Source organism: Eschrichtius robustus, chromosome 10 (assembly GCF_028021215.1).
Source record: "Eschrichtius robustus isolate mEscRob2 chromosome 10, mEscRob2.pri, whole genome shotgun sequence".
Lineage (NCBI taxonomy): Eukaryota > Metazoa > Chordata > Mammalia > Artiodactyla > Eschrichtiidae > Eschrichtius > Eschrichtius robustus.
In genome coordinates, this window is record NC_090833.1 from 98,650,133 (window position 1) to 98,664,069 (window position 13,937).

Sequence of the window (13,937 nt, forward strand, 5' to 3'; positions counted from 1 at the left end):
CCAATCAGTGTGTTCAGTATGACCCTCTTGGGTAATTAAAAACCAGTATATGCCTGTGATGCCTCTCTGAAAGGGCCCAGCACGAATTGGGTAATAGTGGTTTCCTGCAGTGGAGAAACCCACATGGCTGGCACAGTAGGGGCCCACTCTCTCAAGTGTGACCGCAAAAGAGGAAAGGCTGTCTTCTTGGAGTGAGGCATTTGGGGGCCCACGCTGATGACTAGGGAATAGGTTGCTTACCTGAGGCACCACTGCATGGCTCTCATGCAACTGGGTGCCTGTGTGGAATTCCAGGGCCTGCGAGCACACGAGACCGTGCCCCGCCGTTGCCAGGGGACCGGCTGCCACCCACCTGTAGGTTCCATGTCTGTTTCACATACTCCCGGATGAGGTTCTCCTTCAGGTCCTCAAAGGGGCCGGTTTTGGGCTGCACCCCGGGCGGCCGGTTGAAGGGCTTCTTGAGGAGGCAGATGAGGCCATCCAGCTCCTGGGAGTGGTAGTGGCAAAGCTCGGCGGGGCTGCCATGGGCCCTGCCGCCCGAGATGGCGTAGGTCCCGTTTAGCTCCCGCTCGATGGTGTAGTGATGTGCCTTCCGGTCGTGTGCCACCGACAGGGCGAAGCCGCCCAGGTAGTTGCGGCTCTGGCGCAGCAGGTAGAGCCCGTCGCTCATGCCCCCCTGGACCAGGTAGTCTTCTGCCTCCTCCCGGGTGATGTTGCCAAAGAAGAAGGGCAGGTGGTTAGCACTGTCGCCCATCCCTGCGCCTTCCCCTCAGGTGTGCACCTGGCAAAACAAAGACGGGGCAGTGGTCAGGACCTGAGCGGCACGACGCTGTTAGAGCACCGACCCTCCAGATAACGAGGCAAGTCCTCCCGCCAGGCGGAAGCTCTTCCCTCTGGGACTCGGGTCTAGAGCCTGAACTAACTGTGCCCTCGTCCTTTCTGCCCATGTAACCATTACATTTCCAAACACACCCTCTCAATATTGAGCCAAGAAACAGAGCAATGGACCAATGCAGTCAAATTAATCTTCTCTCTGTGTGTGTGTGTGTGTGTGTGTGTGTACAGAGAATTCTAAGAGACAAACTAAAAAGAGAAGTCCCCTTGCAAAACAGGGCTCAGGAGCTCTCTGACAGTCAGTGGGGCACAGGGGCAGAACCCAGACGAGCCCCTTGTTCTCTGGAGATGCAGACAGTTGTCAAGAACACTCACGCTGGTCAGAGTTATGTGCAGTGAAGATGTCACTGGACTCCTTCTACCTGAACACTGAGGGTCTACTATGTCACACGCTATACGCTGGACACCAGAGAGCTGAGCGCTGGCCACGTTTATATATGTCAAACCTCTGGCCAGGAGGTAGGATGGGCAAGTGAGGCATGCAAGTGCCATCCTCCCAGAGCCCCAGGACTCGGACACACACTGTCCCCTTCCCACTTTCCTCCAGACCACTTCCTGGCACCCGCCTTGTACCATCCGCCGGGACAGTTTTGAAGAAATAGTGCAGGTTCCACATTTGATGAGGACACCTGTCACCAAAAACAGATACTTCTCGCACTAAACAGACACACACTTCAGAGGAGAAGTGTGAAGGCAGTGAATGCAATTTGACAGGAAGACTGTTTGATCATTTGTGGTTGTAGATGAGAAGGATCTATATTGCCAGTCCAAAAAGCATCCAAAATAGTGTATATTTTAACCAAAAGGGGCTTGTCATCAATGGAAAAGTATCTAGATGACTGCATCTGTGCATCTAGGGAGCAAAGCACATACCCCTTCATGTTACACACACAGACATACACACAGACACACAAAGAAACACACACAGACCCACACACCACACACAGACACAGACACAGATACACACACACATGATTATGTGAAACAGCCTCTTCTCAACAGGACTTACCTTACAAAAGACAGTAGAACATAGTGCCTGCCTGGTAGAGGTAACAGAATTTTCTCCAGGCAATATTGCCAAATCAGTATTCCCGAGTGAGCCCCCCAAAAGACATGGGTTTTATTATAATTTGATTGTACAAATAATTTTCTCATTTGCTTCTCTTAATATTTGACTATCAATCATTAATTTTTCTTTGTCAAAGTTTCTAAACATTCATCTTCCAGCAAGGTTTTGTTTTCTCTTAAAAGTACCATCCACATTTGCTCTTAAAGCAAAGACATCTGCTATTAACCAAAAGACATCCCTGGAAAGACGGTGAGTAGATGTGTCTTTGGGGAGCACATCCCTGGAAAGACAGTGAGTAGATGTGTCTTTGGGGAGCAGTAGTTCCCTTCTGCTTCTTTCTTCTTCTCAGGCTAATCCCTCTATGCCATTTGTGTTACAGTTTCAGCCCCTGCCTCCCCATCCCCCAAAGAGTGAGGGCTCCGGCCTCCTTTCTCATGCTCCGCTCTGTTCCTGCAGGGGGTCTTCCAGGGCCTCACCTATCTGTCGTGCACTGTGAGCCCACCTGCACTTCCAACTCCTGTCCCCTGCAGCCCAGCACTTTTCCAACCTCCACGTGCCTACACATCACCTGAACTCTATTAAGCGCAGGGGCCAGCCGAGCTGCAGTGCCAACAATCTGCGTGATGCTGACGCTGGGCCCCTGACCATATCTGAGGCTGCGATCTCCATGTACCACCCGCCTGCCTTCCCCAGCCCAGGCCCGCCCCCAGCCAGGAACCCAGAGTCCTTCAAGAGTCCTTGCTTTCTCTCAGGCTGGTTTTCCAAATGGCTGTGGTGTGTGTTCCGTTCCCTCTGTATCTCTTACCACCGCTCTTTCTAATGCATCACTCCCAGCTGCACTGATGTGCTGCCGCCCTGCCATCCCCTCCCCTCCTATTCCTGCTTCATCTGCCCCATAGGCCCACAGTTCCCTGCAGCTTGCCCCATCCCTCTCTGCCTATCAGCCTCATTCCTAGCAGGCTTGGTCCACAGGCCACGGCTGTTCCCTCCTATCTCCTTGCTCACACACTCCCTCTGCTTGAGGGACACACCATCTTGCACACCTGCCCCAGATGCACCCTCGATCTCAGCTGTCCCTAGTGCTTGGGACTTCTCACAGAGCTGCCACCCACCATTGGCCTCAACTAAAACAGTAAGTCTTCAAAAACAATATTGTAAGTGTTTGCCACTATTGTAAGTGTTTGCCACTAAGATTTACATCGGTACTGGCCCTCTGCTGTGAATCCCACGTTGAAGCGAACCAACATGACAAGATAGAAGACAGGCGGAAAGGCAGCCTGCCAGGCCCGTCTTCCAGGCCCATGCAGGATGCTCCTGAATGGCTCTGACGGTGCATGTCAGACTCACCCCTAAGCAGGTGGTACCTCTCTGGCTTCCCTGGGAGGGGAAAGCCCTGGCTGCCCTCAGTGTCAGCAGTGCCTGGCCAAGCAGCCCTTTTATAATGGTGTGATTTCCTGTGCTGGAGGTGATACTGGGCGAGGGCCTGAGAAAATGCACTGGGCCGTGGCCGTTGGTGGTAGTTTTGACAGTAGAGATGGTTTATTGCAAGGACAGCTTAGGGCACATTCTTGGGCTATTTAACTTGGGGGATGAACAACATTTGCAATGCCCTGCTTATGCCTTCTCAGGACTGGGTCCCACCAGTGCCCACCCGGGGCCTTCTCCACAACACAGGCCACAGGGACAGGAGACAGTCACGTTCATTGCAGCCTCTGTCCACAGAAGCTGCGTCACCGCACTGCTGCTCTCAGCCCTGCTCCTCAGACAGTAGCTCTCGCTCACTATGGTAAATAAGTACAGACAGCAGCTTCCCCGATGTGCTGTGTACTCCCCTCCACATGCCCGTTGACTTGGCCCCCTCTCCGTCCACACTTGCTCACAGGCACTGCTTACATCTTCCTTTTCTTTGGACCCCAGGGAAAGTCTGTAGCTCAAACTCTGTTTAACACACACAGGGATAATACTCTCCTCAACAGTGCCTAGAACTAGCTACATATATTTTTGGTTATTTCAACATTCCCAGTTATTTTTCGCCATGTGTGAGTGAAATCACTTTATTGTGATAAATCAGCTTTATTCTAAAGCTCAAAACTGAGAAACCAAAGAGGCCGTTGGTCCCCATGGACCAGGCCCCCCATCTCCTTCCCAGACACCCCCAGCACCTCGGCTGGTGCACAGGTAGCTCTTGAGTAAGGTGAGGCTTCATGCTATTGCCAGGTGAGTGCCTCAAAACACTACAGCATTGGGGAGGGTTGGATTGGGAGTTTGGGATTAGCAGATGTAAGTTATTACATCTAGAATGGATAAACAACAAGGGTCTATTGTGTAGCACAGGGGACTATATTTGATGTCCTGTAATAAACCATAATGGAAAAGAATATGAAAAAGAATATATATGTACAACTGAATCACTTTGCTGTATACCTGAAACTAATACAATACTGTAAATCGACTATACTTCAATTTAAAAAAAAAAATAACACTACAGCATCATTTGCTTTTTGGGGCCTTTTTATGACACAGGTTCAAGGTGGATTTCACACTAGAAAAATGTTTTATAACATGAAATAATGTTTTGTGATGCCTGGGCAGCCTATCCCCCTTCCTGGCTTAGTTTTTCTCCAGAGCACACCTCCGTGGGTAACAACCCTTCAACACACTGTAACTTGCTGTTGAATTGGATTCTTGTCTCGGTCCCCACACCAGACTGCCAGCTCTGAGAGGTGAGAAGAGGATGCCTTTATTCACTGCCCTGTCTTGGCACACAGCAGGTGGTCAAAAATATTTGTTGATTAATAGGTATTGTAATAGGGAAGAACAAATCTGACTCTGTATTGGATGTGTTTCTCTTACTTTAACCTTTGTATTCTATTGCTTTTGCTACAAGTTAATCACTAAAGGGATGTTGCCCATAGCTTAGAGAACACATAATGGCCTGTCTCTGGGAACCCTGCCTCCCATGCCTGAGTGTTAGGCTAAAATACCTTTGTTTAGCTCACAGGAAATATCCTGACAAGGCCCACCTGTGAATGGCCGCAGGAAAAGAAGAAATTAACACATTGACTGCAGAGTCTGGCCAGAACCAGGAAATATTTGCAACAACTTAGTGTTACCTTTTTTACTTTACCTCCTCACCTCCCCCTCTTTGCTCTAGAAAAGAAACTAGCATCCAAACCCCAGTAAGATGGTTCTTTGGGACAGTAGTCCACCATCTTCTCGGTCTGAATAAAGTTTCTATTCCTTGCCCCAATACCTCATCTCTCAATGTATTGGCCTGTTGTACGTAGATCTTGGACTTGGTAACAGTATGATTAAGTGAAAGCAGCTTTCAAAATAATGTGTCCAGAGCAATCTAGTTTTGTTTTTAAAAGGTTATATGTACCCAAGTATGTAATAACATACACCTAGAGAGTGAGAAAAGAGACAGAAAGTCTGAGAGGACAGTGGGTATGGAGGAAGGACCCTGGCTGGTTTTACTGGCCTCTTTTGTATTTTCTGTCAAAGCCTCTGCACTGCCCCATCCTCTTCTGTCTACTGTCCTCTGCCTGGCCTTTACTCTGCACTCCATGAATCTGCTCTTGCCAATGCCACCAACCTCTAAATGGCCACACTCAAGGTCACTCCTCTGGCCCTATCTTGCTTGACCTCCTGCTGCATGCCACCCAGCACTCCCACTTCAGTGGGTCAGTCCCTCTTCTTGGCCGACCCCTCTCCAGTCCACGGCTCCTTCCTTCACCTACTCTGCAACCCAGTGTTGGGTCTTCAGCTGCATCTTCTCCCGGCACATGGCCCCACTGCCAACGACGTGCCCGTGGATCCCACATCCATCTTTCCAGGCTGAGCTCCTGACCTAAACGCTGCTTACCTGACGTTTCCACCTGAACATCTAAAGGGCAACTCAACCTTCAGGTGCCTAAAATGGGACTTTCAATTGCTCACGCTTGGTCCTCTCTGAGCCCCTCCTAATTGAGGAAATGACACCAACTCTAACCAGTTGCTCAGGACGAGACCCTAGAGACTTTCAGGATCCCTCCTTTTCACTCATCGTGCACGTCTAATCCACTAGCTCAGAAAAGAACATGTTTTCTTTCAGATGTGTCCAGGCCACCCTGGAACATGTCTCTTTGAGAAGCAGTGAGCTCCATTCAGAGACCAATGGACTCCATCACGGGCTGGGGAATCTCAAAGGAGGTTGGACCAGCTGGTCTCCAGGGATCTCTTATCAGTTTTCCTCTAAAACATATCCCAAAGCCACGGCTTCTCTCTTTTTCCCCTGACATTCCCTGGGTAGAAGGTCCATCACCTCCCACTCACGTGGATGGAAGTCTTACCCGTTAGTTCTCCCTTCCGCCCAGCCCTCCTCGTGGACCATTCCCCACACAGCAGGCAGAGTGACGCTAGCAAGCCATCTCCCTCTCCCAGACACATCCCACACCCTCTTCCTCCGGCCTTCAAGCCCTACTTGGTTTGGCCTGAGCCCCCTCCTCACCTTGCCCACTTGCCTATCTCACCCGTGCTCACCACGTCCAGCCACACCACCCTTCTTCCTGTCCCAGCCGCTGTACTTCCCCCTGTGGCTGGTTTCCTCCTTCTCAGGCCTGTGGTCTCAGCTCATGTCACCTCCTCAGAGGGGCGCATGCTGATGGCCGAGTCTAAGGTGGCTTCATGCCCCGGTTCATCTTTATCTCCTGAAAAGGTTTATTTCCTGCATCACATTCACCACAAGCCTGCCCTTGTACAGTGTAAGGTCCAAGGTCTGGAAGTATCGACATGCATCCCCAACACTTAGGGGCTTCTCAGGGGCTCACAAAATACCTATTAAATGGAAACGTGCTGATCTCTCCTTTTAAGAGTTTCTACAGTGAATAGTGCCATTGCTTTACTAATATAAACTGTCACTGTGCAGCTGCTGCTTCGCCCAGGTGGAGAGCATGGTTGCAGAGTCAGAGAACTTTGGAGAACATGCGTCCAACCTCCTTCGAGACCCACACAATTCCAATTTGCCCAAGACTCTCTTAAAGTTGTAGTTGGCTTCAACGCCACCACCGCCGAGATCTAAACACACAAGTGCACAGGCCCCCCTTGGGCTGCTGTCGGTAGCCCACAAATGCGGCCATGGGTGGCCTCAGCTCCCAGGACCCACATTGTGTTTCTGGCAAATGAAAAGCTGCCCTTTTCACATGCGGTCAAAGCACGTCCCCCACCCTTGATTTACACACTAAGACCGCTGCATTTGCTTCCTCTCACACTCATTTTGTTGGTCTCACCCATTTCCATCTGTCACCTTTCATTACATCAGCACCGGGCTTCTCAACCTCGGCACTCTTGACATCTGGGTTGGATCATTCTCTGCTCTGGGGGCTGTCTTGTCCACTATAGGCTGGGTAGCAGCAATCCTGGCCTCCAGCCACTAATGCCAGCAGCTTCCCCCCATTCCCCAATCATGGCAACCATCTCCAGACATTGCCAAATGTTTCCTGGGAGCAGTGTGTCCCCAAATGTCCCTTGACTGGAAGCCACTGTGTTAGCGGTTTGGCCTGCCCACAAATCTGATGTGTTCCTTCCATTGCTTTAGCAACTTCACCAATAAATTAGATAAATGAATATCCCTCTATCTAATTTATTACCACGATCACTCTGAGCACAGGACAGGAAGGGGTGGAAAGGATCAGAGCCCCGTGGAGGTAAATGTGCGCCAACCCTGGAGGAGAGCTAGGGGTGCAGAGCAGAGCCTGGGAGCCAGACAGGCTGGTGTCCCATCCCAGCTTGTGTGACCCTGGCACGTTAGCATCACAGTTCTGCACCTGTGAGAGTGATGACGGTGGCACCAAAGTTGCCGTAACTCACTGCAGTCATGATGGAGAGTGTGGAGGGGTGCCCATGACAACTGGTACCTCATGAGTGGGGGGGTTCCGAATAAAAGAGAGAAGGAGTGGTTCGTGGTGGAATGGTGAAGGGGAGGTATGGGCAGCCCACACTTGAAAGGAGAGTGTGTGTGTGTGTGTGTGTGTGTGTGTGTGTGTGCACGCATCCCCAGTAGACACCTTCACAAAGGCAAGATGGAGGCTTGAATGGAACCACAGACAATGTTTTCTTACTTTAAAATCCTGCCTAGTCAGGTAAGCCTTCATCCTCCATTCAATGCACTCCGAGGAGTTACATCTAGAATACAGCCTATATCATCCCTGGGCTTTGATTCTGGCTGCCCACCGCCCCACCCTACCCAGGAGCCCCACCAGCAGCACCCCCAGAGCCTGCAGAAAGGAATTCCTGTGACCGACGATGAGCCCCTTGAATCCAACTAGCACTCTCATGTCTTCCTTGTTTGATTTAAGCAGTACTGTATCCTTTTGCACTTCCTGACATGGTACAATCTCCCCTGCCAACTAGACTCTCACAGCCCATTTCCCCGGTCCCAGAACCAAGGCTGCCTGCATGACCTTTGCCCTTTAAAATGCATTTAGCTTGGAAAATATCGCTCAGTTCTAGCTTATCAGACAGCAGTTTCATAGATTAAGAGGAATAGCCCAGGCTTGCCATCATAAACAAAATGTTTCAGGTAAAATTTGAGCTATTTTTTTTTAAAAAGTCACGTTAAAAAAAAAAAAAAAAAAAAGTCACGTTTCTGGGGGCAGCCTGAGTGGAAGATCAGGTACAGCTGCTCACATCTAGGCTAGTAGCTGAAAAAGCTGTCTGGAACCCACAACTCAGGTGGAAGGAAACTTCGTCCCCAGCAGAGGACAACCAGAGTGAAGTCAACGTGATGAAGCGGGGCTGGGCTCTGCATGCCCACCCACCTCAGCTTTATAACATCCTATTTTTTCCTTGTCTGCATCCTGAAAGCCGTTGGAATAGCTACTCTGTAAGGATCAGTATGTTTACTGTCTTGTTCCCTACTGCCTAGAACAGAGGCTACCCTAAGAATGGGCCTCCACCCTGCAAAGCTCAGTAGAGAATTATTATAGACTGTATACATGGCAGGCAGCCTCCTAGATGACGCCATTGATCCTCATCTCTTGGTTCCAGGCCTTCGCGTGGTCCCTCCCACACTGACTGAGGGCTGGCTGCACAGTGAGAGTGTGGGATGCCTGAGCCCAGCCTGCAAAGGCCTTTACGGTTTTCCCCTGGTCTCTGGGTCTCTCACCCTCAGAGAAGCCAGATGCCAAGTCATGAGGATGCTCAAGCAGCTCTTTGGGGAACTGAGGCCTGCAGACAACAGCCAGCACGGACTTGCCACCCATAGGAGAGAGTCACCTCAGAAGAGGGTCCTCTAGGCCCAACGAGCCTTCAGACTATGCAGCACATGTGACTGCAGCCTCATAGGAGACCCTGAGCCAGGCCAACCCATCTCAAATTCCTGACCCACAGACACTGTGAGGGATGCTAAATGATTATTGCTGTTTCAAGCCACTAAGTTTAGGATAGTCTGTTATGTAGCAATGCATAACTAATACAGCACGTGGAATAGGGTCACATGAGAGAAACAAAGGTGCTTCATAAATATCTGAATGATTTGTTGACAAACAAGGCCCCCAAATCTGGGGAGTGAGTGAGGGAAGTAATTAGAGGCTGGGTTCTAGCAGAGTCCGAATACAACTTTCTGGTACTGAGGAGGGAGGAGGAGGAGGAGATAAACCCCTAAGGTCAGGAGGGAGGGAAATGAAGTACATGTGCCCAGCGAGTGCCCCTAGGAGCTGCCATCTCAGTCTGCCTTCCTTCATTCCCTACTTCTACCCGCTGAAGACTGTCAGAGGCACTGACCCCAAGCCCTGCAAGGTCCTCAGTATCCAAGCTTGGGAAGCAGGATCAGAGGCAGATCCCAAAGTTCAGATTAATTTACTATCTCTGAACACTGTAAGTCACACACTTACACAGCATCCTTTTCTTCCCTTCTTCCTCCTCTCTCCATTATGTCAATATTGCTACCCTTGCCTCTATCCTCTTTTCTTCTAATGCATAAAACAAAGCATAGTCAGCTCTCATTTTTGGCGGCGGTAGTCAGGCTCTACAAAGGCACTGTGAACAATGAATTTTCAAATGCTGAACTACTGCTCCTGGGGAAAGACTGGGTTAGGTTCTTGCGAGCCTCTGGTCCACGACATTTTTGTCAACAGATCAATATATAACCTTGTTTCATGTGTGTTCTTGTTTAAAGAAACTTATTTCATATATATTGTTGACTTATTAACATTGCATTCACGGCCAACCATAACTCACACCTGAAGGAAGCTTATCTAACACGTGTTTTCTCCATAAGGCATATCACAACCTTCTTGCCCTTAGGAACACCAGACAGCACTTCAGCACTATGCTTGGGGCTCTTCTAAATAAGAAAAGCACAGAAATGTACAACACACTTGGCACTAAACAGACCACGGAAAGGACCCTTGTCTGCAGTATGAGCTGAGACAAGAGGGCAGAGTGTCTCCTCATTCAACCTCAGTGGGCAACGTACGTCTTGGGCGACTCAAGTTTTTCACTGCCCTGTGCGTGTCCACCAATAACCACACAAGTGTGGTGAGTATTGATGTGGGTGTTGCAAATCTATTTTAGCGAGACGGTGGATTCATAAATATGGAATCTGTGAATAATGAGGATCAACTATAAGTGACTTTCCTCCACTCTCCCCCACCTGCCCCGAAAAGCCCCCACCTCGTGGGTAGATACACGATGATGCCTTAATACAAGACCGTGTTCTTAAATGTATTATTCTTATTCTCTAAATCTGTGTTCATTTCAGTGCTTTTAAACTTGGTGTGGAACCAGAAGAGGTAGCCTATGTCTCTGTACTTTTTTTTTTTTAATTTTTCTTAATTTTTTTAATTTTTATTTTTAAAATTTTTTAAGAGTGTAGAATATTTTTATTGAATAATAATGTATACCTTAATCATAGATTCCATAAAAATCCCAACACTTGAATGCTAAAATTTCAGCTACAAAACGATCATCTGCTTACTTATATACATTTTTTTCTTTTTTTCTCCATATTTTTTAATAAATTTTTATTTTATATTGGAGTATAGTTGATTAACAATGTTGCATTAGTTTCAGGTGTGTGGCAAAGTGATTCAGTTATACATACACATGAGTCTATTCTTTTTCAAGTGCTTTTTTAAAACCCTATCTGCCCTGGTTATCACTGGCCCAGACCTGCGCTTCAAGGCTTCTGCTTTTCTTAAGACCCATCAAACCATGGCTCCTGCAGGTGCTGCAGTCTCGACTACAGGGTTCAGCCCTTTCTACTTCCTGTGGAGAACTTTTCAACAGCGCTTAGCACATTAAAGGTGGCTGATTTCTCATCCCTGGGCCACAGTTTCCCCACATAATGTGGAATGAGGTGACAGTGGCAAGAAGTAAATGGTACCCTGGGGAAACAACATCTGGGGACAATTTCTGCCATTGCCCTACCATATAGGGGAACAAAATCAGGAAGATGCAAAAAGATATCTTGGCTTATCACGCTCAAAGCCACACAGCCACCTCAATGCAAAGCAGCCCTGATAAAATTTGCCTGGGAATTTCCTTTGCAGCTCGAAGCTGAGAAAATTAAGTACCAGGACTTTGGTAAAAGGAAAAACTTCATCTGTGGGTTTGACTGATTTTCATAAGAAAGAGGAAAGAGCCCGGCCCAGAGGGAGAAGGGTTCTTCCTGGGTCAGTCAGGGACTGGCTGATTAGTTACAAGAAATGACCAGGCAAAGGGAGATGCAGATGGTACAGATCCACCCCAAACAGCACCTGCAGACAACTGCCCTCCATCAGTCTGCAAAGGGCCCTGGGCGCTGCCTTCTGCGGCAGGGTTTTGCTGCAAAAAAGAAAACTCATGAACACATCTGCAGCCACAACACGGAGAAACAGAACCCAAGGACCCAGCCTGAGTTGGCCCCATGTCCACCCGGCTTCCTGAGTGACACCAGCTGGCCTCCTGCAGGGCTGTCCCCAGGCCCCCTGAGGCCTGCTGGGCCGGTCACGCTGCTGCAGACCTGGTCTTCCGAGGCAGAAACATACTTCGCGACTTCTGCGGAGTGGCCCCTGTTTTGCATTTGTGGTATGGCACAGTTTCTTAGATACAGACACACACATTTCAGAAACAGAAAGTAAGTCTAAGGCTGGCAAGAACATGATGTTTCACTAATATTTAGAAACATAGGGGCTGTTCCAATAACTTGAAAACGTTATCCAAACCTTCAAAACTGAGTTTTTTTGCTTTGCCTTCAAAAACCCTGAAGGTCCTGAAAACGCATCAAGGAAAGACTGATGTATCTCAACCAACAACATCTGGATTTTCAGACTCCACAAGAGACGTTCAAGAACCTCTTTACTATGCCCACCTAATATTGCTCCCTCGACCTAATTAGCACAGCTCACTGATACTATGGCCTACATAAACGTTAACTCTTAACATAAACATTCACTATCAACATACTTGGTTACAGGTAAGCCACCAGCCCACCATAGTGAATTTAACTTTAAAATATGAATCATTTATTCATTCAGGATGTCTGTTGGGCATCTACTAGGTGCAAATCATTTTGCTGGGTGCCCTGTGGAATAGAAAGGGGACCTCCTGCCTCCAGACAGTGAGTAGGCATAAGAGGCTCATGGGTGGCGGGATCTGTTCCAGGGGCCCTGCTTCCATTCCCAGGGCTGTGAGGATCCAGGGTCTCCACTGTCTACACCTCTTCTCGCCTCCCAGTGTGACTGGCCAGGGCCACTGCAGACGCAGCTTCTTGGCGGGAACTCACCATGCCGTGCACTTCAGGCTCAGCCCTGGAAATGGGGGTCCCGACCCAGCTCAGGCCCGCAGGGAGAGAAGGCAAGTCTGGATTTTAAACAACTTCCTGGTGATTTTCAAGCACTCTCCTGTTTGAGAACCTCTGCTGTAATCCAATGTTTCACTCCCCCAGTGGGGCTGGCAGAGAGAAAAGGGAGTTGAGTATGTCTCCCTCCAGGATGTAGGGAGGAAGGGAATCAGGAGATGGGCCAAAACTGGGCTGCCGGCTGCCACGGCAGCGAAGGGAACCAGGGAAGAAAATTAAAGTCCCCCACACTGTGCCTGCTGAGCCCGGGGCAGGAAAACTCAGCTCCAACTCTACCAGGGAGGGAAGGTTACCCCTGCACTACTCTACCAGGGCACCAAGTCACAGGCATGCTCGTCATGAGGCCGGATTTATGCACAAGGATGCGGTGATTAAAAATGAGCTAGACTCAGTGAAGAATCAATGAGCACAGGACCCTATCCAAGTTATCACTGGGTGATGCCCTCTCATGCTTTCCTGAGCAGAAGAGGAGAAGTGTGGTTCCTGTCAGTGGGCTGAGGCCCAGGTCGCCCCGGAGTGGGTCCCAGGACATCCCCCCACCCCTCTGTGAACTTCACTCAGCCACTGTGTCCTGAAAGCCACCTTGTCACCCACTCTGCTTTGGGGAAAGATAAAAACAACACGCAAAGTCATAGACAAGAGAACTCACGTTGAAAGTGGCTGAGAGCCCTCACTGGCATTCTCTTCCTATGGGCGAACCACACAGGGAATCTGAACAGGCAGCAAAATTACGGAGTTTCCCCTGGCCCTGATTCAGATGACTTTCCAAGACCCTTTCCCACTCAGAGAACAGAGCTCCTGGCAAGGCTGTGGTCACCTCGCAGTGACTTGGCCTCTCCTGTCCCCTGTGGTGGTGCCTGGAGAAGTTTTTTAGCTTCGGGGCACTATTTTACTTTCCTGTCCCCCCACCTCATTCACACAATATTTACAGGGACCCTGCGGCTGCTAGACAAACCATACCACCTGATTTAAATGAAAGTATGCATTTAAATCCTTTAAATGAAAGGATTACATCATCTACAGAAAGTTTTACTTTCTGTAGATAATTTTTACATTAAAAATAGCCATCACTTTTTTTCTAGTCAGTGAAAGAATAATGTGAGTGACTCATGATGGCAAAATATTATAGAAGCTTATGATCGTATTCTCAGATTT

At 49.0% G+C, this 13,937-nt stretch overlaps 1 protein-coding gene across 1 annotated transcript in view; it reads right to left on the reverse strand.

The window, feature by feature from the left end:
• SYK (spleen associated tyrosine kinase) overlaps positions 1-13,937 on the reverse strand; it is a 94,535-nt gene that overhangs the window by 53,340 nt on the left and 27,258 nt on the right. Inside the window, exon 2 of the mRNA XM_068553441.1 lies at positions 353-781. Coding sequence (XP_068409542.1) covers positions 353-754 — 402 coding nt within the window. The 5' untranslated portion in view covers positions 755-781. The remainder of the gene's footprint in view (positions 1-352; positions 782-13,937) is intronic.